Source organism: Rhodotorula graminis (assembly GCF_001329695.1).
Source record: "Rhodotorula graminis WP1 unplaced genomic scaffold RHOBAscaffold_20, whole genome shotgun sequence".
Lineage (NCBI taxonomy): Eukaryota > Fungi > Basidiomycota > Microbotryomycetes > Sporidiobolales > Sporidiobolaceae > Rhodotorula > Rhodotorula graminis.
The window spans coordinates 254,997-276,814 of record NW_017264947.1 but is presented as its reverse complement, the minus strand read 5'-3'; the positions used below and the strand labels follow the sequence as shown (position 1 = coordinate 276,814).

Here is a 21,818-nt window from a genome sequence, read left to right as displayed (position 1 = left end):
CGGCTGAGCGTACTTGGGCAGCGTGCGCTGCACGTGGGCGCCGAGCGCCGCAAAGTCGACCTGCTGGCCCGACGAGAGCGGGATGGCGGCGCACCCGGCGCGGCCCTCGTGCGAGGGGACTGCGTTGCCGAGGAGAGGTGGGGAGGGACGGGTGAGGTCGTCGAGGAGGGAGGAGGCGAGGAAGGAGGAGAGGGGGAGAAGGGCGAGTCAGGGATGGTCGAGGGCGAGGAGAACGAGGTGAGAGAGGAGAGAGAGAGGGACGCACCGAGCACGCCGTACACGTTGGCCTCGTCGACGACCTGCCCGAGCTTCTCTGCGACGTCGGCCGTGCTCACGTTCTCGCTCTTCCACCGGAACGTGTCGCCGAGGCGGTCGGCAAAGTACCAGTGCCCGTCGCCGTCGCGCCGCAAGAGGTCGCCCGTGCGGAAGTACGTGTCGCCCCGGGCGAGGACTGACCGCAGGATCTTCTTGTCGGTCGCCGACGGGTTGTTGTGGTACCCGGCAAACGCTTGGTACGGCGACGAGTTGTCGATCTGGATCACGAGCTCGCCCGGCTCGTTGACGTTGGCCTGCGCACATCATCGACGACAAAGTGTGAGCTCCACGTTCCTCTAGCTCGCCGAGGAGAGAGGGAAGGAGAGAGAGAGAGAGCAGCGACGCACCCGAATCGCGAGGCCGTCCTTGCCGCGCGCCGGCTCCTCGGTGAGCGGGTCGACGCGAAGCAGAACCTGCTTGTTGCGCTGGAACGAGCTGACGATGAGGCCCTCCTTGCCGACGGCGCCGGCGCCGAGCGAGTTGCCGTTGCGGTTGAAGAGCGAGCCGTTGCCTGCGAGCGAGCGAGGGCCGTGGTCAGGTCGACGGTCGACGAGCTCGACTCGAGGATACGAGACGAGAGAGGGGGGGAGAGAGAGAGCGAGGACACACCCTCGGACGAAGCGAAGAACTCGGAGATGGTCTGCACGCCGAACCGCTCACGGAACTTCTCCCACACGTCTGCGAGCGCTCGGGTCGTCGGGTCAGGACCGCAGGTACCGAGAGAATGACGAGAAAAAGGAGGAGGGAGGGAGGACGCACCGGGCCTGCACCCGTTGCCGTACGCCAGGCGGACCTCGTGCCGCTTGTCGTCCGGGCTCGGCGGGCGAGCAAGGAGGTACCGTAGGACTGCAGGCGCGCTCGATACATCAGTCGTTTTCCCTGGCAATTCCCGAGCGCACGCTCGAGGAGCGACGGCGCAAGCCGAAGCGCGACGAGCGAGAGGAGGTGAGAGGAGAAATCGGGACGCACCCTCGCCGACATACTGCACGACGTTGGCCCTGCTCTCGCGCACGTCCCTCCAGAAGGTCGTCGCCGAGAACTTGCGGCCGATGACGACGGTCGCGCGCGCGTTCCACGCGACGCCGACGGCGAGGATGGCGGCCGTCGAGTGGTACTGCGCGCGCGCGCGAGGACGTGATTAGCTTCGCTTTGGAGGACCGACGAGGTAGAGGAAGAAGGAGAAAGTCGAGAGACGCACGAGCGGCATGGGCGTGTAGATGCGCGTGTTCTTGCCGAACGAGTTGAGCGTCGTCCAGACCTGCGAGGGCGAGGGTTCGTCAGTATGCGAGGATGAGAGGGAGGACGAGGGCGCGAGCGCACCTGGAACGCAGTTGCGCAGCGACCGTGGAGCGTGAGGGCGGCCTTGGGCAGGCCGGTCGTCCTGTGTCGGGTAGGAGAGAGTCAGTGCGGGCCCGATACGATGCGCACAGAAGAGGCTCGAGGCTGCTCGCTGCAGCTCAAGGCTCCTCGACAGACACGGCGAGGACAGGCGGACGCACCCAGACGTGTAGATGAGGCAGCACGGGCTGCTCCACTTGATGCCGTTGCGGCGCTCGTCCGGGATGCGCTCGCTGCTCATCTGGGCGAGCACCGCCTCGTCGAGCACCTGCTCGCCCTCGACGCCCTTCTCACCGGCCGCTGTCTTGCTGAACACGTCGACCCACCGCACGAGCTTGGCCGAGCGGTCGAGCGAGGGCGCGACGTCGACGATGGCGGACGCGAGGTCCGACTCGAACAGGACGAGCTTGGGGGCGGCGACCGAGATGCAGTGCGCGAGGCCTTGGCCCGTCAGGTTGTAATTGATGAAGGCCGGGACGCTGTGTGCGGCTGGGACGTGAGCTGGTGCGGCATTGAGAGAGGGTGAGAGAGCGAGGACGCGGGGACGCACACGTCGATGGCGAGGCAGGCGAGCCAGATGATCGGGTATGCGGGCTTGTTCGGGAGGTACAGGGCGATCGTGTCGCCGCGCTGCAGACCCTGGGCGAGGAGGTAGTGCGCGAGGCGGTTGACGGCTGCGTCGGGCGGTGCGCACGCGCAAGTGGGGGAGGGGGGAGGGGAAGGGAGGTCAGTGCTCGCTCGCCTGCTCTGGGGTGCGGGTCGAGGGGCAGGACCGCGGGTAGGAGGTGGTGGTAGGGGACGCACCGAGCTGAGTCTGGGTCCAGCTGAGGGTGACGCCCTCGCAGACGTAGCAGTCGGCGTCGGTGCGGTTGCGGGCGGCGTCCTCGAAGACGTAGTAGATCGAGTTGCGGTCCCTGCGGTCGTTGACCTTGAGGCCGATGCGGGCCTTGACCATGCCCCTCGCGAGGCGCAGGTCGTCGGCGACGCGGTACTTGGCGTCGAGGTAGGCGACGGCGTGAGCTGCGGCGAGGGCTGTGGCGGCCATGGCGGGCGGGCGGTGGGCTGGAGCTGGTCGAAGCAGAGGGGTCGGTCCTCGCAGAGCAAGAGCAGAGGTGCTGGTCGACGACGAGGAGAGCAAGAGAGAGAGTCGAGGGCGAGGTCGCCGTGCACCGCCTTGACCTCGCTCGCCGGATTTTCTCGAGGAGGATCCGGTGTGATGCTCTGTACATTGCAAGCCCTTACGTGGCACTCAGTCGCTCACAGGAGGTGCGGCGAGGAGGTGCATGTAGCGAGGGTTCCGTCCGGCGCCGAGAGAGACGAGCGCGCCCACCTTGGGCCTCAGCTCGTCACCACCACCTGTGCGCCAGTGCTCTACAGCCGCACCCACACCCACACACCCGACTCGCACCACGCACCCCGACCAGCGCACCCTCGACGCGCCTCGCACCCTCGCCTCGCCCCCCTCGCGAGCGCCTCCCCCTCTCGCCCGACCCTCGAGCGAGATGAGCGGCTACGACTCGGCGGGCACCACAGCCGGCCCTGCCACCAAGCGCCGACGCGCCAACAACCTCGACCCCGACTTTTACCCGGGCACGGCCCCGACCACGAGCAGGACAAAGGCCGTCTACAAGGCTCAGCAGGAGGCGCAGGCTCGCCTCGCCGCCCAGCAGCAGCAGCAGCAGCTCCAGCAGCAGCAGCAGTACCATCACGAGGGCCCTGTCCCTAGACAACCCATCGTGCGTCCCACCCCTCCCTCCCTCCCTCGCGCGAACCCTGTCCCCTGACGAGCTCTCCTCCTTCCTCCTCCCCACGCCTCGGACCCCGCACTCAGCTCTCGCTCGCGTCTCTCCCGCCAGATGCCATCCAACGGTACCTCTCTCGATGTGCGTCCACCTCGCACGGCACTCCCACCCCGAACCCGCTCACCTCGCCCTCTTTCCCCCACACAGACGGCCTCCTCGAACCGCAAGGCTCGCTGTCGTACCACCACGCCGTCTTCCCCGTCCCGGCCCTCCCTCGCGACCTTCACCCTCCGCTAGACGGCCGCCAACTCGCCATCCGCCGCGCCCGCACCACCTACGTCCCAGCCGCACGCAACGCCCGCCTTAACCCGACCGACCCTCCCCCTCCTCCTCCTCCTTCGACCGCCAATCCGGACCAGCAGCCGCCCCTCGCGCCCGCCCCCAACCTCGCTACCTCGACAACGCCTGCGCAGGGCGCAGCGGCGGGCTCCAAACGGGCCTGGGTCGAGCCGCGCACGGCCGAGTTTGCCGGCTTGAGCGCGTTCGACGACCCGCACCGCGTCACCGAGCGGCTCGCGATGCGCGCGACGCAGCACTGGGACAAGCGCGACTCGATCAAGGAGGCAGAGACGTTGACCAACTTTATGTTCTCGGTGCGGCAGCGAGGGAGGACGTTGAGGGCGACGCCGGCCGGTTGAGCGAGGCGCGAGTGAGGGTGGGTCGTCGCAGGTGGTGGGTTCCTCGCCCTTGTTGTGTCTGTCGTGCATTTGCAGCTCGTGTCTTTCGTGCGAGCGTGCGTGCGTCCCCTCTGGCGAGCTGCGGTGAGAGGATGCGGGCCATCGACAAGGCCGTCGTCCTCGCTCTCCCACCAACCCACCACCCCTCGTCGTGAGCACGCCCGATAGCCTGCGAGACGGCGGATCAAGCTCACACACACTTCTACAGTCCATCTACATCCGACCATGGCTGCTTCTGAAGGCTCTCTCGTGCGTCGTCGCCTCGTCGTCCCCCATCTCCCCGTCCGCCTCCTGACCCTCGCTCGCTCGCCACCCACAGCTCGTTCTCGTCAGGTCCGTCCTGCTCGCCGACCGCACAGCACACAATGCGCACTCTGACCCTCCTGCCCCTCATCGTCGTCTCTCTCTCACAGGCACGGTCCGTCCTCTCTCTCCTCGCCCTTCCGTCATCTCCCGCGAGGACTGTATTCTGACCCTCGTCGTGCCCGGGCCCTGCAGGCGAGTCCGAGTGGAACAAGGTGCGCTCTGCCATGTCCTCTGTCGGTCACACGGCGCAAGCTGACCTCTCGTCCTCCCCGCCGGCAGCTCAACCTCTTCACCGGGTGCGCCCACCTCTCTCTCTCTCTGTGTGCCCCGCTCGTCGAGCCTCGACTGACCTCGCCATCTCTCCACGCAGCTGGAAGAACCCGGCCCTGACCGAGAAGGGTCGCGGCGAGGCCCTCACGGGCGCCAAGAACCTCGCCGCGGCGGGCTACACCCACTTTGACGTCGCCTTTACGTCGGTCCTCCAGCGCGCCAACGACACGCTCGCCATCATCCTCAAGGAGATCGGCCAGGACGACCTCGAGACGTTCAAGGACCAGGCCCTCAACGAGCGCGACTACGGCGACCTCACCGGCCTCAACAAGGACGAGGGTCCGTCCTCTCTCTCCTCTTGTTCGCTCTCGTGGGGAGCCCTTCGACTCGAACCTCGAGACTGACTCTTCCTCGCTCGTGCAGCCCGCGTCAAGTTCGGCGAGGAGCAGGTCCACATCTGGCGCCGCTCGTACGACGTGCCCCCTCCCGGCGGCGAGTCGCTCGAGCTCACGGCCAAGCGCGTCCTCCCGTACTACGCGTCGCACATCAAGCCCCGTGTCGCCAAGGGCGAAAAGGTCCTCGTCGCCGCGCACGGCAACTCGCTCCGGTCCATGATCATGCAGCTCGAGGGCCTCTCGGGCGACGAGATTGTCAAGACGGAGCTCGAGACGGGCGTCCCCATCGTGTACAAGCTCGACAAGGACGGCAAGGTTCTCTCGAAGGACATCCTCAAGCACCAGTCGTAAACGAGCGGCGTCGTCGTCGTCGTCGTCTTGGTAGAGCAGCGCGCGCCCTCGTCGGTTTTCCCCTCCCTTCTCGTCGTGCAACTCGGGCAGTATTCTCGGCCTGTCGCGGGCTCCTCTCTTCTCGCTTGCGACTTGTGCTTCTTTCTCGCGACGACGACCAGCGACCGGTCGGCCCTTGACAATTTGTCTCGGCCGGCCGATCTTTTCGCGGAGTCGAGTCGACTCGATTTGCCCACCGGCCACCTCTCTCTCTCCCTCGTCCAGCTCGCTTTGCGCTTCTTCGCCTCTCCCCGTCACCTTCTCGCCGCACCTCGCGCGAGCTTCCCCTTTCCGCCGCTCAGGCTCTCGCTCGTCCACAGCGCCTCGGTCGCCGCCGCCGCAGCCGCGACCAGTCGCTCCTCCTCCACCTCCTGCTTGGCACCTCCTCGACCGAGTCTCAGCACCTCAGGTGCGTCCCCGTTGGTCTCTCGTCACCCTCGGGATCCCGGACTGACCCGTCTGCTCGTCGCGCAGCCATGTTCTTCCGCAAGGAGACCTCGCCTCTCTCGAGCCGCTCTGCGTGAGCGGCGACATCCTCATCGACCCGTCCTTCCCCCACCTCGACCCCTCTTCCACCTTCGACCCATCCTCTCTCGCCTGTACATACGACCCTCTCGCCCTCGATCCCGCCTCGTACAACCCGTTCGAGGTCCTCCCTCCTCTCGACCCTCTCCTCCCCGACTTCTCTTTCCTCGCCACACCGCCCGAGCCGCTCCCCGGTTCGAGCGACGCGCCTATCTCTCTCGGTACGTCGAGCTCGATCGGACATGACGCCGTCTCGAAGCCCGTCCTGACTACCCGCATTCCGCCTCGCGCAGACCCGCCCGCCGTCCCTACCTTCTCGCCCGCCGACTTGTCCTGTTTCTTCCCGGCGCCTTCCTTTCTCGCTCCGCCTACGCCCATCGACTGGCACCTCGGTGACCTGGCCGTCGCCCCGTCGACGTCCTCGTCGTCCCCGCCGTCCCTCGTCTCGCCAAACTCGACCACCTCGACCTCGTCGCACCTTTCCCCGTCTTCCGCCCCGCCGTCCTTGACCGCCACCCCGGCCTCGTCGACCTCGTCGCGACCCCTCGCGTCGACGACGGCGACTCGCGCGAGTACCGCCGCGCCCGTCGACCTCGAGGCGCCGATCCGCCCACAGGGCGTGTGCCTCCTGCCGAGCGTGACGGCGCGCAAGGCGCTCACGGCCAAGGGCGCCAAGCTCCTCGCCAAGAAGCAGCATCACGGCGCGTCTGCCTCGCCCTCGTCGTCGTCGCCGTCGTCGTCGAAGGTGACTGCGAGCGCGAGCGTAACGGCGCCCAAGGAGCCGGCTATCCCGCCCGACGTCGCGGCGGCGATGGAGCGCAAGCGCGTGCAGAACACGCTCAGTGCGCGGCGGTGCCGGGCCAAGAAGCAGGCGCGCGTCGCCGAGCTCGAGGAGGAGAACGAGGCGCTCAGGAGGAGGGTCGACGAGCTCGAGGAGCTGTGCCGGCAGAGGGGGTTGGCGCTGTAGCAGGTCGCGTAACGGCGACGTTGTCGAGGAGAGTGGTCCGGGTGAAACGATGGAGCGTTCAGGGTGTGCAAGGAGCGTTTGCGAGCCCTGGTTGACGAGGAGCAACGTGTCGAGCGAGGCGAGCTTGTTGGCTCGTCGCGTGTCGCGCTTTTCGCAGGCTGGAGCTCGAGCGTGATCGCGCACCCATGGCAGCGCTTGCTCGCCTACTCGAGTCCGAGAGTGAGGAGAGCGAAATCCAGCCAAGCGGGAGGTCAGAGCGCCATCCTGCGAGGGCGCCCAGGCTTTGTGAGGCAGTGCAGCTCGTCCAGCTTCGCGCCTCTCATCGCAGGTGCATGCTAGCCTTCTCTTCTCACCGCGAGAGCACCTGCGCAGAGCCGCAAAGCGAGAGAGCCGGAGCGGTCCGAGCCTGCGTTTCGATTCGGACTGACCCGCCCCGACTACGTTGACCGGCCGCAGGTCGCTCTCGTCATTCTCGTTGCTCGCTCGGACCGTGCATGCGACAGGGACGAACGAGAGCAAGGAAAGAGAGACTCGCCGAAAGAGCCGCTCAGGCGGTGGCCTGCGTAGAAGCGTGCGCACCTCGAGCAGGATCGAGGGACGTACGGTGGCCGCTCTCGACGATGGGCAGGAAGCAGCAGGCACGGCGGCGCAATGTTACAAAGACAGGGCTCTGGACAGGGTAGGATTACACGCGACGAGGACCTCCAACGAGACGCTCCCGACCCGCTCACGCGACCGCCTTGCGCTTGCCGGCGCGCTTCTGCTTCTCGCCCTCCTCGAGAGCGCCGACGCGCTCCTTCTGCCCGTGCCCGGCGCCTTCCCCAGTCCCGTCACCCGCATCGTCCTCCTCGGCCGCAAAGTCGGTCTCAAAGACGTGCTTCTGGCCGCGCGAGTAGTAGTGCGCTGGCTCGCCGGCGGCGACGACGGGCTTGGTGACGAGGACGTAGCGGATCGACTGTGAACGAGAACAACGCCGTGATCAGCCGGTACGTACGAGAGACGATGGGCGGGGAAAGAGAGGAGGGGACGCACCGATTGAGGAGCGTCAAACATAGAGTCGAGGAGGACGTCCTCGAGGATGCGACGCAGGCCTCGTGCGCCCGTCTGCTTCTGCACGGCTTGCGCGGCGACGGCGCGTAGTGCGGGAGAGGTGAAGCTGCAGACGAGAGACGAACAGAGTCAGGGCAGGATCGTCGCGACCGTGGCCGACGGCGCGATCGGCAGATTCGGGACATGAAGGGGAACGAGGCTCGACGCACCGTAGCTCGACACCGCTCGCCGAGAACAGCTCGGTGTACTGCTTGACGAGGGCGTTCTTGGGCTCGGTGAGGACGCGCATGAGGTCCTTCTCGGTCAACGACCGCAGGGCGGCCGTGATCGGCAGTCGGCCAATGAGCCTGCAGAATGAACGAGTCAGTGCGCACGTCCTCGAGGAACCACGAGGCTCACGTTGAGGTCGAGAGAGAGAGGAAGGGGACGCACTCAGGGATGAGGCCGAACGAGATCAAGTCGGCCGGCTCGCACTGGTCCAGCAGGCGCGACAGGTCGGGCTGCGGCGAGTCGTTGGCGCCTGCGCCGCCCCTCGTGCTGAAGGTCGAAGGGTGATGCGGCGAGAAGGGTGCGACAGGAGAGGAAGAGGTAGAGGAGGAAGTTGAGGCGGGCGAAGGAGCGATGCGGGCGGTGAAGCCCATCGAGCCCTTCGACAGGCGCGCCTGGATGATCTTCTCGAGGCCGACACTGCGAGAGAAGAACGGGTCAGTAAAGGTCTAGCTCGCGAAGGATCTGTGAGCGCACGAGTCGCCTCGCGCGCTCAGGGCCGGATGGGAAGAAAGAAAGGGCAACGTCGACTCACAAGGCGCCGGCGACGATGAAGAGGACGTTGGTCGTGTCGACGAGCGTCGAATCTCGAGCTGCGCGTTCGAGAGAGTATCAGGGAACGCCCTTGCTCGACGAGCGACCGGTCAGAGAAAGAGAAAGTGAGGACGCACATCCTCCTCTCCGACCGAAAGCCCCGAACATGCCGCCACCGCCGCCGCCGCCACCGCCCGAGTAGCCGTGCTCGCTGACGTTGACGACCGTGCCCTCGAGCATCTTGAGCAGCGCCTGCTGCACGCCCTCGCCGCCAACATCTCGCGAGGCACCTCCTGCCGACGAAATCTTGTCAATCTCGTCGATGAACACGATCCTGCAAGGGAGGAAAGGACAAGATCAGGGACTGATGGCTGGGAGGGAGAGGTAAGATTCGACGCACCCACGCCCCGCACGCTCGACGTCGCCATCTGCCGCCTCGACGAGCCTCGCGACGCAGTTCTCGACGTCCTCGCCGACGTATCCAGCGCTCGTCATGCTCGTCGCCTCGACGCTGACGAACGGGACGTCGAGGGCGCGCGCGAGCGTCCTCGCGAGGAGCGACTTGCCGACGCCGGTCGGCCCGAGGAGGAGGACGTTGCTCTTCTCGAACAGGGGCGGCTGGGCGTGCGCGATGGAGGAAGGTCGCGGCGTGCGGAGCGAGCCGCCGACTTGACCGAGGAAGTCGGTGAGGATGTCGGACGGGTTGGGCGACGACTCGTTGACGGGCGGTCGGTCCGAGGCGGTCGACGGCGACGAGGGCGCCTTGTCGTCGACGACGTAGATCTCGGGAGCGCGGTTGTACAGCGTCGGGTCCTTGGCCGCCGCGTCGTCCGGGTCGGCGACCTGGACCTGGAAGAAGGCGAGCTCGCCCGCCGGCGTGCGGAAGTACCGTGTCGCCGTGCTCGAGTCGCTGGCTGGCGACGGCGCGACGGCCCCCTTGCTCGCCTCGCTCGACGCGTCATCGCCCACCGCTCCTGCCCCGCTCTCCTTGGCCTCGTCGCGCGAAGAACCCTTCCTCGGCGCGTCCTCGCCCGCCGCTGCCGCCGCGCTCTCCTTTGCCTCCTCGCGCGACGGCCCTTTGCGGTTTCGAGGCTTGGGCTTGATGTCGGCGGCTCGAGGTGCCGAGAAGAGGGTCGACTGCGAGAAGGCGTCGACGCGCTTGCGCTCGTCGGGCGTGAGGGCGTCGGGCTCGACAGGGGTCCAGCCTGCCGTCTGGAACGGCAGCGGGACGCCGAGCGAGGACGTGCGCGGCTTGGTCTTGGCGCGCTCGTCCTGCTCGACGAGCTGTTGAAGGCGGGCGTAGTGGTTGTAGACGCTGTGGCAGGGAGAGCGGCTCAGCCGAGTCGAACCAAGTGGGGCTCTCGAGAGAGAGGGCAGAGGGAGAGTGGACGCACGCGACGGCGAGCACCTTCTTGGCTCGCTCCTGCCCGATAACGTACTCGTTGAGGTGTGCGACAAGCTGCACGGTGCGACGTTAGGCTCACGGCCAACGTAGGGAGAGAGAGGGCGAGAGTGGACGCACGTCTCGAGGTGAGGGTTGCCGCGCGCCCTTGAGCCCGTCCTTGCCCTTGCCCTTGCCCGCCTTGCCCGCTCCATCTCCAGCAGCTCCGCCCCCTCCACCGCCCGTGCGCACTTGAGCGAGCGCCGCGGCGTAGCGTGCGGGCACCTGGCCGCGCGGGGTGCGCATCTGGCGGCGCAAGGGGAGGATCGTGGGCGACAGGGTGCTGGTGCGCCATGGCAGTGCGGCGAGCGGCCGCTTGACAGTCGAGAGCATCGAGGGCGCGTGAGAGGAGCGAGAGAGCCGCCAACCGGTCGGCGCCGCGATGAGGCGGTGGGGGCCGCTTCTTGCGAGCGCTTCTTGCGAGTCTCGAGAGACTCTACGAAGGGGTACCAGGTGTAGAACCGGCGACCGCACACCTCGCGAGAGAGCTGGCAACAAGTCGACCGCTCGCCGAGAGGGACAGCAAGGGACAGCTCTCGCAGCTCTCGCGAGAGACGACGGGCAGCCAGTGATTGCGATGCGCGTATCGTATTATGCAGAGCGAATCGCGGCGGGCTACAACAAGCAAGACGAGGGAGGAACAGGCGGGCGAGCAAAGCGCCGCCGCGCCGAGGAGGAAAGGGACGAGCGCGGGCTGTACAAGGGTGCGCGAGGTGGACGAAAGGGACGAAAGGTACGACGAAAGAAGGTAAAGCGAGTTGTACAGGGGCAACCGAGGGTCGTGGTGGCGAAGGAGGACATGTGGGCGAGGGCGAGGTCGAGGAGGCGACGTGGCCGACGAAAGAGGACGAGTCAGGCGAGCGGCGAGGGTGCGAGGGTCGAGGATCAGGCGAGTGTCGACCGGGCGCGCTACTTGGCTTGCTTGAGCTTGCGCGCACGCTGCCTCGGCTGCTTCTTGCCGCCGGCGCCGCTGCCGGTCGTCGACGCAGGCTGGCCGCTGCCGTCGTCCTCGGTCATGTCGCGCAGGAAGATCTTGAACGTCTTGACGACTGTGCGTCGAGAAGAAGGGGGAGGAAGGCATGCGTGAGCCGGCGGCTGGGAAGGGGAACGAGGGACAACGAGAGGAACGTACACTCGTTCGGGATGTGGATCTCGCGCGTCGGCGGGAAGATGCTCAGGTCCGTGTCGGGCTTGTCGCGCAGGTAGTCCTGTACAGGGAGAGACAGAGTCAGGGGCTGCATGGTAGGCGGCACGGTCGATTGCCAGGAGTGGAGAGGACGAGGGCGCACCTCGAGGAAGACGAAACTCCTGCGGCTCAGGCTCTGCGTCATGCGCGAGTCGGCCTTGAACGGCGTGACGCCCCACATGCACCAGGGCTCGGGGTATGGCGCCTCGCCGTGCTCATGCCGCACGGCGTTGTCGTGGCGCAGGTCGGTCCGGATGCGCTTGACCGTCTCGTCGAGCAGGATCGTCGTAGCGTCGAACGCGTCGCCCGAGATGGCCCCTGTACACCCAGGAGATACGTTGTGTCAGTGAGGAGCTCAGGCGCTGTCGATGAGGGCGACGAGGACGTACAGGGCATGGTGACGGCGATGAAGGTGGCGCCGTTCTTGAGCTGCGGCGGCGAGCCAAGCGAGTCAGTCTCTCGGTCGACGTGGAGGAGGGGCGCGAGAGAGGAAGAGGGGACGCACATCGTGCTCGACGATGAGGAAGCCCGACACCTCCTTCTCGAGCGGGTCCTCGATCTCGGGCTCGGGCCTCGGCGCCGCACCCGGCTTGGGCTTGGCCCTCCTGCGGTGCGGCGTACTCGTCTGGACGGCGACGTAGCGCCGAATGCCGCGCGACGCCTCGACGTCGACGCTCATGAGCGGGCTCAGGAGGCTCCACCCGTCGACGACAAGCTTCTCGCACTGACCGAACGTGGTCGCGAGGCCGTCGCCGCGCTCGAGCATCTCGGGGCGCGCCTGGGTGCGCATGCGCGTGTTGAAGTAGACGAGGCGGCACCGCGCCTCGAGGGCGTGCAGCTTGTGCGGGTCGATCTCGGTGATGCGCAGGACGTCGTAGTCGATGTCGCTCAGGGGCGGGTTGCGAGCGTGGCTGAGCGTGCAGGTGCGCCGACCGGCGGGGAAGAGCTCTGCAGGGGAAGAGGAGCGAGTCAGGAGGGGCGCGCATGTGCGAGAGGGCCGCTCGAGTGATGGAGGGGGAGGGAGAGGGAGAGAGGACGCACCCTTGCACCTCCACCGCCCAGGCGTCAACCTGCCTCCTCCTCCTCCACAGTCCGAGCAGGGCTTGTACTTCTCGGCGCAGGCGTTGCAGATGACCTCGACCGTGAACGCCGGCGGCGGACCCTCCGTGAGCGACGTGATGCTGCCGGCGCCGATCGTGCGGTCGCACACGTCGCACGTGAGGGCCTGGCGCTTGAGGTGCGCAGGCAGGCCGCGACTCGTCTCCTCGGGCGGGAGCGTGAGCCGCGACGACTCGGCGCCGGTGACGCCGGCGCCGACGCCGCCAAGGGCCGACGACGCCGAGTGGCTGTGCGCCGGCGCGCCCTCGATAAAGTCGACGGCGCCCGAGAACGAGTCCTTGAACGTCGCGCGGTCGTGCTCGGACGGGCCGGGGAGCGTCGAGAGGAGCGCGCTGCCCGTCGTCGCGGCGCTCGTCGCGCTGCCGGTCGGCGACCGCTCCGAGGGCCCGGCCTCGGCGGCGCAGTCGGCCTCGAACGCGCGGTCGGCGAGGCGCTCGCGACGAGCGTCGGCGTCGTCCTCGGCGGGCGGCTGCTCGTCGAGCGGGAGGCAGTCGAGGCACGAGTAGCTGAGGCGGGGCGCCCATCCGCTCAGGTCGCTGCCGCGGCAGATGACCTTGGCGCGGTGCTGCCCGCACGTGTAGCACACGGCGCCAACCTCGGCGCTCTTGGCCTTGCCCTTCGAGTGGCCCGACGACGCGACGGCGTACGTGACGCCGAACGACGACTGGACGAGCTGCTTGCCCGTCGACGCCGGCTCGCGCGCCGGGTTGTAGGCGAGGATCGGCGCCGCCGAGCGGTGGATCGCGCGTGCGCTCGACGCGAGCTGGAGCTGCGGGACCGTCTCGGGGAAGATGGTCGGCGGCGGCGAGGGAGGCTTGCTCGTCTGCGACGACGGGTGCGACGCGGCGTCGAAGCTCGCCGAGCGCGAGGCCGACGACGGGGCGTACGGGTAGGGCACAGGTGGAGGAGGGAGGGACGAGGGCGAGTCGAACGCGCCTGGGGGAGGGCCAGCCGAGTAGGCCGTCGGCTGCGGCGTGTGCCGGTACGGGTCAAAGTGCGAGTGCGGCGCCTGCATCGACAGGCCGAGCGACGGGACCGACGACGTCGTGGCCGGCCTCGGCTGCTGGCCGACCGGGTAGGACGGCGACTCGAGGAAGGACATGGCCTGGCCGGTGGCCGGGCGCGCGGTCGAGGGCGGAACGGGCGACTGGGCCGAGTACGAGAAGGGGGCGCCGCTCGGGTACGAGGGGCGAGACGACATGGAGGGGCCGGGCGAGTAGGACGAAAAGTCGGTTGGGGCGGTGGTGGCGTGCGGCGGGACGAGGCTCGCGCTCGTCGCCGGACGGTACGGCAGCGAGTGGGCCGACGGCCCGTCGAACGAGTAGGTGCGCTGCGGCGCCCAGTTTGGTCCCGGCGTCGACGACGTCGGCAGCGAGGCGGCGTACGCCTCGCGTTGCTCTTGCGCGTACTGGGCGAGCGAGGGAGGAGGAGGTTGCGGCGAGAAGTGGGGGAGGCGAGAGTCGGGGTGCGACAGGGGCGACGGGACGGGGCCGGCCGAGGAAGGGCTGCCGGCGTAGCCGTTCGACGGTGAGCCGTTGTGCGCCGCTCGATTGGGCGAGTAGAGCGGCTGCATGTTGGGCGCGAGCGACATCGACCCGCGGCGGTAGGCCGTGTACGACGGCGGGGCGAGCGTCGACGGCGAGAACGTCTGCGCGTCACTCGGCGCGCCGAAGAACGCCGCGTGCTGCTGCGGCGCGTAGCTGCCCGCGCTGAGCGGCGACGGCGGCACCTCGCCTGCTCCTCTCTCAAACCCGCCTGCGCCGTGCTGCAGGTAGTGCCGCTCGTCACCGCCGCCGCCGCCGCCTGCTGCCGTCGACCCGCTCGACTGCAGACCGGGATGTGGCCTCGAGCGCGCGTGCTCGTCTGCCGCCCGGCCCGCGCCGTCGACCGTCTCGGCCCACGACCGCTTGCGCGAGAGGTTTCCGCCCTCGTCGGGGTGGGCCGACGCGGCGGCGAGGCCGCCGTTGAGCGGGTGCGAGGTCGAGTGCGGCGTCGAGTGCGGGTACGGGCGAGTTGGCTCGAAGGGGGAGGGTGACGCGGACGGGTGGTGGAAGACGGAACCTCGGCGACCAGACGAGGTTGGCGGTATCGCGAGCTGAGGGAGGTTGGGGTGGCCAGGGTAGCTGAACTGGTGCTGCTGAGGCTGCTGGAGGTGCTCGATCAGCGCTGCACGGCCTGACGACAGCAGCTCGGCAGTAGACGAGCCAAGAGGGAGGGGGGGGACGAGACGGACCTCGGACGGGTCGTCGCCGCGGTGGAAGGCGCTGCTGTACGAGGCCCACGAGCCGTGCTGGTTGTCAGGCCCACCGTCTGCGCGCTGCGGGGCGGGCAGGCTGGCCATGCTCGGCGAGTTGCGCTGAGAAGGTCCGGCGGATGGTTGCTGCTCGACGGCGGTCGGGGCTGCCGGGTCGTGCTGCTGCTGCTGCTGGGCCGCGGTTCGCGTGGCAGCTAGTGCCCACGGGTGGCGAGCGTGCATGCAGCCGTGGCGAGACGACGAGAGCGAGCCAGGGGAGGGAGGGGATCCGGAGGGACAGCGGGATCGGGGTCGTCTCGCTCTTCCTGCGTTTGCGTCCGCTCCGCACTCGTTCCCCTCGCTCTCACGCGAGGCCCACAAACGATCTCCGGCCGCGCGCGCGCGTCGACGAAAAGGAACGCTCGCGCGGGGGGTTTCCAATGGCTGTCCGCAAGCCTCCGGCTCGAGTCGCGTGGCTGCCACCGCTCGTCCTTCCCCGCAGCGGCAGGTGTCGAGCTCGACAGGTGAGGCCGAGCCGTCGCAGCTCTGCGCGGTGACGGCGTTCGGACCGCGTTCCTGAGACCGGAGCCATTGTTCTGCGGGCGTTCTTTTCGACGATCGTCGCTCGGCCCCCTCTTGCCAGAACTGCTCTCGTCGCTGTGCAGTGTGCTCGCCCCAGCTGAGCACCTGCGCGCTCAGGGTCCCGGCCGCGCCTCGACCATCTTCTGGCTTGCCAACTGGCGATCCTTCTCGACGTCTCTAGAGGCTCGACCAAGTCGAAGTTCGGCTCGCAATCAACTCTGCAATACCTGTGCTCGGGTTCCCGGCGCGAGGACAGCTTGCCATCACCGCTCCTCGAGAGTTCTTCCCCTCGCTCGATGTGCGAGAGAACGACCGGCGTCGAGGACCGCTCGGTTCCCTTGTGCGCGGCCAGCGTTATGTAGTTCCGGGTCGCCGCACTCGGGCGCGATCTCGTTGACGGAGCAAGTAGATCTCGGAACCCGCGAAACGGCCAACGAGATCGTCGCGGTGGCCAAGAGGAATCGCTTGAGAGACGAGAGGTGGAGAGGGTCCGGGAGCGAGCTGCCCGGCTTCCCTCGAATGGGCGGGCGGGCCAGGGACAGAGACGACACGCTCGCCTTGTCTGCGACATTTCTCCCGCTCGCACGGGACAGAGTCTACGCTGATCACGGCTGTCGAGCGCGCCTTCCCTCTCTCCACGCACGTCCCGCTCCCTCGCCGAACGACGTAACGTACTAAGCTCTCATGTTTAACGAACTAAACCCTCATGGCTAACGTACTAAGCTCTCATGGCTAACGTACTAAGCTCTCACGGCTCAGCGGAGCGAGAGCTGACGAGGAGCGACCCTCGTCGTCGACCTTCTCAACCAGCGCACGCACGGGCCTCGCGAGGTCAAACTCGCCGCCAACCCCGCTCGTCCTCAGCGAGTGACGACGACGGCCGTGTCCCACAGCTGTCGTCCGCCCTGAACGCGCGCTTCCGAGAGCAATTTGAGCCTGCCCCGCTCAGTACGAGCGACCGCGCAGGACCGCGCGGTCCGGCGGCGCGCGAGCTGGTTTGCATGCCCGAAACCTGATCGAGCGAGCGCGACTCTCTTCAGGCTCAGGTTCCTCATGCCTGGGCTCCATCGAAGCGAGAATCGTGCAGCGAGCCGTCCACGCAGCGCACGTGCCACCGCTGCGAGGACGAAGCGAGCGGTCGGAGAGCCGCTCGAGCGACGAGCGAGCGTCGCGAAGCTTCGTAAGCGAGGTGTACGGCTTCGGACGCCAAGAGAAGGCTGCGTTCAATAGGACGGAGCCGGCCGAGAGAACGTAGCTCGTCCGGATAGCTCTCGACAGGCGACGCTCGAGGCGAGGAGCACGAGGGCGAGGAAGGCGGTATAGTACGATTGCGAGGGTCTGTGGGGGCTATCGACGAGGGTATAAGCTACGAGAGGGAGGGGGAAGAGCGCCTCAACGGCGGCCGTGGACGTCCATCGACTGCGGGAAAGGAAAGGTCAGGGCGCGCTCGACAGACCACCGCCAGCTGGGTTCGAGAGAGGAGGAGAGAGCGTCGACGCACCTTGCGGATCGCCTCGTACGGGTCCTCGATCGCGCCGTACCTGCCTCCAGCCGCCGACTCGCCGTACCCTTGGTCCTCGAACGGGTCCCGCAGCCTCGGCGCCGGCACCCTCGCCGACGCAGCGCTCCTCCCGTACTCTGCCGGCTCGCCGTCGAACAGGCGCTCGCCGCCGTCGGCGTAGTAGCCGCCGGCGCTCGGGCGACTCGACGCGCTCGGCTCGTCGAACGACGGGCGCGCCCACGCCTCGTCGTCATCTTGCGGGAAGTGGGCGCCGGGTGGCGCAAAGCCGGTCGACCGAGGATTGCGGCGCACGCGGGAAAAGATGAGGAAGGTGAGGGCGAGGGAGGCCGACCAGGCAACTGCGCGGCGGAGAGCGAGCGGTCGGGCAGAGCGCGAGTCAGTGCGGACGCCTAGACGTGCTGGCTCGACGAGAGAGAGCAGGCAGGACGCACAGAAGTTGAACCAAAAGAAGGCGGCGCTCGCCCGCTTGTTGCGGCAGAACGAGGGCAGGGCGTCGACGTAACCCTCGAGGTCGGCGTGGGCGTCCTTGGTCGCGTCCTTGCAGCCGCCGACGTTGGCCGAGACGGTGTTGACGAGCGCCATGAGGAGCATGCACACGACCTGGAAGACCTGGAGGATGGCGGCGATGCGGATCTGCTTGAGGCCGCGCTCGAGTGGGCGGAGGAAGCGCAGCTTGTCGGCGAGGAGGAAGGTGGCGACTACAGGGGGTGGGTGCGCACGTCAATGTTCGTCGCACTCAAAGAGGCAGAGAGAGAGATGGAGCGCACGAACGAGTCCGCCGTGCAGCAAGGCCTCGACGCAGAAGAAGAGCGAGACGCCGACGCGCCCGCTCGTGCCGACATCCCACTTGGACTGGAACGCGGCTTGCGAGATGAAGATGCACAGGGTGACGAACGGCTGTGGGACTCGTGGCAGGTCAGCTCGGCGAGGGAATGGGCGAGAAGGGGGAGGCGAGACGCACGAAGAACGTCTCGAGGACCCGCAGAGCGAGGCCGAGAGGCGAGTTGCCGTCCTGCGGTCGAACAAGGCGGTCAGTCGGTATTCGTGGAGGAGGCTGGAGAGGTTCCCGGACGCACCTCGTCGTCCCACCACTTGCCCGCCCCGTCGACTCTCCTCGCTCCACCTCGCGGCGGCGAGCCGTCCTCGCCCGAGAGCACCTCGCCGCCGGTCTTGCCCTCGATCCCAGAGCTGCTGAAAGGTGAAGGGAGGCTCGACATGGCGCCCGAGGCGCGGTCGGTAAAGGTGGAGAGGCCTGCAGGAGAGGAGGGAGGTGCGAGAGGAGGTGCGTGAGCAGGCGAGGTCGTCGAGGCAGGGCAGAGGTGGCCGCGCGTGGGCCTGGGGGACTGTGTGGGAGACCCTGGTGGGGTAACCGCCCTCTACAGCTCCTTTGGAGCTGCTGCTGAGGTCACTCGAGTCGGCGCAGCCCGGTTCGCCTCGTCCCACCGCCTGCGGCGAGTGCAGGCCGAGTAGAGAGAGGAGTGCGCACCTGGTACACGGTCTAAGAGTCCCATCGTGGCGGCAGGGCGCTGGCGAGGGTGTGAAGAGCGAGAGCAGCGAGGTGCCGCCGAGGCCGAGAGCGGGGCGGTGCAGCAACTTCTCGGACGAACCGTCTCTCACTTTGCGCGCACGCCGACAGAGAGAGGAAGAGAGGGTGCACCGCTCACAGTGCAAGGCGACTCAAGCTACTGCAGGCAAATCCTGGGCGAGAGAGGCGCGGTCGCTCAACGCCTCCTCCCCGACTCCCTCACCGCCGCCAACCTCGCCGCATGCCCCGGCGGCAGCGCAACCTTCCTCCCTGCACCCGCACCGCCCGCTCCCGCGCCGACGCCCGCCCCACCGCCGCGCGCCACCTCGTCTGGCGCGAAACCCGGCACGCGGATGTTGTACGCGCGCTCGAGGTGCAGCGCGAGGTCCTTGACCTCGAGGCGGTCCGACTTGCGGTGCTTGGCGAGCTGGCACCCGAAGCGCGTCACCGAGTCGATGAACTCGTCGGCGATCTCGAGCAGGAGCTGCGCGAGGTGGGTGCGCGAGGACGAGCGGGCGAGATTGGGCGGGTTCGGGTCGGCGGCGACGAGGCGGCGCGTTGGAGGTGGCAGGGAGCGAGGGGCAGAGAGGAGGAGAAGTGAGAGGGGGTGGGTCAGTGGGTGGACGAGGAGGAGAGAGCGGGAGGAGAGAGGGAGAGGGACGCACATCCTCGACCTCGTCGCTGAGCCGCTCCTCCGGGTCGACCGCCTCGACCACCTCGCGGATCTTGCGCTTGCTCACCGTGCGGCCCTTCGAGTCGTCGGCGCGCACGTCCTTGTTCGGGAGCGCCTCGACGCTCGACGCGCCGCTGCCGAGCGCCGGGTCGACCGCGCCGAGCCCGAGCGCCGGCTGCTTGGTGATGGCGGGCGTCGACACGGACGGGCTGTTGGCGAGGCCGCCCGAGATGGTCGGGCGTGGAGGAGGGAACGCTTCGGGCGTCGGCGCGGCGACGTTGAGCGCGTTGGGGATGGTCAGGCCCGGCGGGACCCCTCCCGGGAACGCCGACGCGCCGGCTCCTCCTGCTGGACCGCCGCCCGCCTGCGCTGCCGCTGCCCCGCCCTGCTTCTGCTGCGCGGCGACGGCCTGCGCTTGGGCCATGGCCTGCGCCTGAGCCATCGCCTGCTGCTGCGCCTGCTGCTGCCCGAGCGCGAGCACGTCGGCCTGCTGCTTCTTGGTGAGCTTCTTGCCCTGCGCCGCCGCCGCCGCCGCCGCCGCTGCCGCCGCCTGCGCCTGCGCCGCCGCTTGAGGCGACCCGCCGCCGCCGGGCACGGGCGGCAAGGCCCCGCCGGCGCCCATCGACGGCGACTGGCGCAGCGGGCCGCCCGCCTGCTGGCCCGGGAACTGGCCTGGCGACGCCGTGCGGAACCCGGGTCCGCCGCCGCCGCCGTTGACGGCCGCCTGGGCCTGCTGCTGGGCCTGCTGGGCGGCCTGGATTTTGCGCTCCATGGCCTGGCGCTGCGCCTCCTGCATGCCGAGCAGGTTGAGCCCTTGGCCGCCCGCGCCACCGCCCGGCACCTGCTGCCCGGCCGCTGCTGCCGCCGCCGCCGCCGCCTGGGCTTGGGCCTGGGCTTGGGCCTGCGCCTGGGCCGCCGCGAGCGCCGCCTGGGCCGCCTGCGCCTGGGCGGCCGGGTTGTTGCCGCCCTGCTGCTGGGCCTGCTGCTGCTGCTGCTGCTGCTGGTGCTGCGCGGCGAGCAGCATCTTGACGACGCGCGACAGGTTGGTGCGCGCGTTGTCGAGCTCGGCCTGCATCTTGGCGCGCTGGTCGTCGTTGATGTCGGGGCGCGCGAGGAGCGCCTCGATGTGGTGCACGCGGTTCTTGAGCTGCTGCACGGCCTGGGTCGCGTTGGGCTGCTCGCCGCCGCCGGGCTGCGGGACGCCGCCCTGCTGAGGAGGACGCTGCGCGCTGCCCGCCTGCTGCTGCTGCTGCTGCTGCTGTTGCTGCTGCTGGATCTGCTGGGCCTGCATCTGGAGCTGCTGCGGGTGGCCCTGCTGCTGCTGCTGCTGGTACTGCTGCTGCTGCTGCTGTTGCTGCTGCTGCTGTTGCGCTGCGAGTCGCGATCGGCGAGTCAGGGGGAATCGCTCGACGACGGGTAGGAACGACGAGTGTGAGAGGGGAACGGACCCTGGGCGCCGTTCTTGAGCGCGACGGCCTGCTTGAGCTGGGCCATCTGCTCGGGCGAGAGGCGACCGTTTTGGGCGAGGAGCATGACCTGCTGCAGGAAGGGCGACTGCTTGGCGCCCTGCTGAGGCGGGAAGAGGACGTTCTGGAGGTGGGCGAGGGCGGCAGGAGGGTTGTTGGCGAGGTGCGGAGGGTACAGGTGGTGGACTGTGGGAAGAGGACCAGGGGGCTGCAGTCAGTGACGCGTCCTCGACTCGTCGAAGACCCTGACACGCTCAAGACTCGACTCACGGACGGCGTCAAGGTTGCCCTGCACCTGCTGGGCCGACTGCTGGCCGCCCTGCTGCTGCTGCTGCATGCCCTGCTGCTGTTGCTGCTGCTGTTGGACCTGCTGCTGCTGCTGCTGCTGCTGGGGCGCGCCCGTGTTGATGCCGTTGCGCATCATCCACTCGGTGATCATGATGGGCGTCACCTCCTGGCCGGTGGTGGCGCGGGTCTGGCGGATGTGCTCCTGGAGCGCGTTGAGCTGCTGCGGGTTGAGCTGGGCGATGGGCGAGTTGGTGTTGGGCGGCTGCGGGCCCGAGAGCGACTGGGGCGGGCGCTGCTGAGCTCGAGGCGGCATGGCGGGCGGTCGTTCTCGAGTCGAGTCTGGTCGGCGGGCGGATCAGGGGATGAGATGCGCCGAGGCGAGGTACGGCGGCTGCAGGTGGTGGGCGCGGGGAAGAGGTCAGTCGGAGGTCGAGGCGAGGGGACGGCTCGCGGGCGACCTCGTGACACGAGTCGGGAGAGGCGAGAGGGGGCTCACCTGGTAGCCCTGGCGGGTCGTTGTACCACGACGTGTAGTGTGGGCCGTCTTGTGCAGGCTGTGGTGGTGTGGGCGAGGTCGGGGTTGAGAGGCGATGAGGTCGAGGGCGAGGTCGACGAGGACGGGGCGCAGGCGAGCGCGACGAGGAGTGGTGGCCTCAAGAGGGCGACGAGAGTGCAGCGAGTGGTGGTGCGGGTGTGCTTGGCGCAGGAGGCACGGCGGTAGCGGTTCAAGGCCGAGTCTGGCTCGAGGACGAGATGAGGCTGGCACCAACCACGACCTGTCCCTCTCGACACTCTCGCTCAGGTGCGTCCCCTACACCTTGACACGGACCGTATTGCCTGTCTCGACCCGCTGACCTTTGCCGTCCGCCAAAGCAGCTCGACCCGACCTCGTCCACCTCGCCCGTCCCTCCAGAACCGCTCAGCCTCTCGCACGCCGCACCGCATTG

At 68.5% G+C, this 21,818-nt stretch overlaps 5 protein-coding genes across 5 annotated transcripts; 1 reads left to right on the top strand and 4 right to left on the bottom strand.

Annotated features, from left to right (window-relative positions):
- On the bottom strand, positions 1-2,698 carry RHOBADRAFT_30864 (uncharacterized protein; the record flags this gene model as incomplete). The annotated part of the gene is made up of 11 exons (XM_018412931.1): positions 1-119; positions 266-569; positions 663-826; positions 925-993; positions 1,075-1,161; positions 1,285-1,429; positions 1,514-1,573; positions 1,636-1,696; positions 1,815-2,132; positions 2,204-2,327; positions 2,458-2,698. Coding segments are annotated over 11 exons (1,692 nt in total), but the record flags the coding sequence as incomplete, so codon positions are not given.
- A 1,576-nt stretch (positions 2,699-4,274) lies between these two features.
- Positions 4,275-5,569, top strand: RHOBADRAFT_40270 (uncharacterized protein). Its single transcript, XM_018413698.1, has 7 exons — positions 4,275-4,283; positions 4,341-4,381; positions 4,452-4,470; positions 4,631-4,650; positions 4,718-4,734; positions 4,809-5,047; positions 5,132-5,569. The coding sequence occupies exons 2-7, from the start codon at positions 4,358-4,360 to the stop codon at positions 5,452-5,454; spliced, it is 642 nt and encodes a 213-aa protein (XP_018267735.1). The 5' UTR covers positions 4,275-4,283; positions 4,341-4,357; the 3' UTR covers positions 5,455-5,569.
- Positions 5,570-7,646: 2,077 nt separating this feature from the next.
- Positions 7,647-10,610, bottom strand: RHOBADRAFT_56515 (uncharacterized protein; the record flags this gene model as incomplete). The annotated part of the gene is made up of 9 exons (XM_018418385.1): positions 7,647-7,940; positions 8,018-8,141; positions 8,245-8,382; positions 8,468-8,722; positions 8,838-8,895; positions 8,974-9,170; positions 9,237-10,151; positions 10,231-10,295; positions 10,359-10,610. The coding sequence occupies 9 exons, from the start codon at positions 10,608-10,610 to the stop codon at positions 7,713-7,715; spliced, it is 2,232 nt and encodes a 743-aa protein (XP_018267734.1). The 3' UTR covers positions 7,647-7,712.
- A 436-nt stretch (positions 10,611-11,046) lies between these two features.
- RHOBADRAFT_56514 (uncharacterized protein) lies at positions 11,047-15,058 on the bottom strand (the record flags this gene model as incomplete). The annotated part of the gene is made up of 7 exons (XM_018418384.1): positions 11,047-11,326; positions 11,410-11,485; positions 11,567-11,781; positions 11,853-11,892; positions 11,969-12,411; positions 12,505-14,725; positions 14,816-15,058. 7 exons carry the CDS (start codon positions 15,056-15,058, stop codon positions 11,187-11,189), a joined length of 3,378 nt encoding a protein of 1,125 aa, XP_018267733.1. The 3' UTR covers positions 11,047-11,186.
- Positions 15,059-18,814: 3,756 nt separating this feature from the next.
- Positions 18,815-19,178, bottom strand: RHOBADRAFT_6721 (uncharacterized protein; the record flags this gene model as incomplete). Its single annotated transcript, XM_018419170.1, has 2 exons — positions 18,815-18,928; positions 19,110-19,178. Coding segments are annotated over 2 exons (183 nt in total), but the record flags the coding sequence as incomplete, so codon positions are not given.
- Between the last annotated feature and the right edge of the window lie 2,640 nt (positions 19,179-21,818).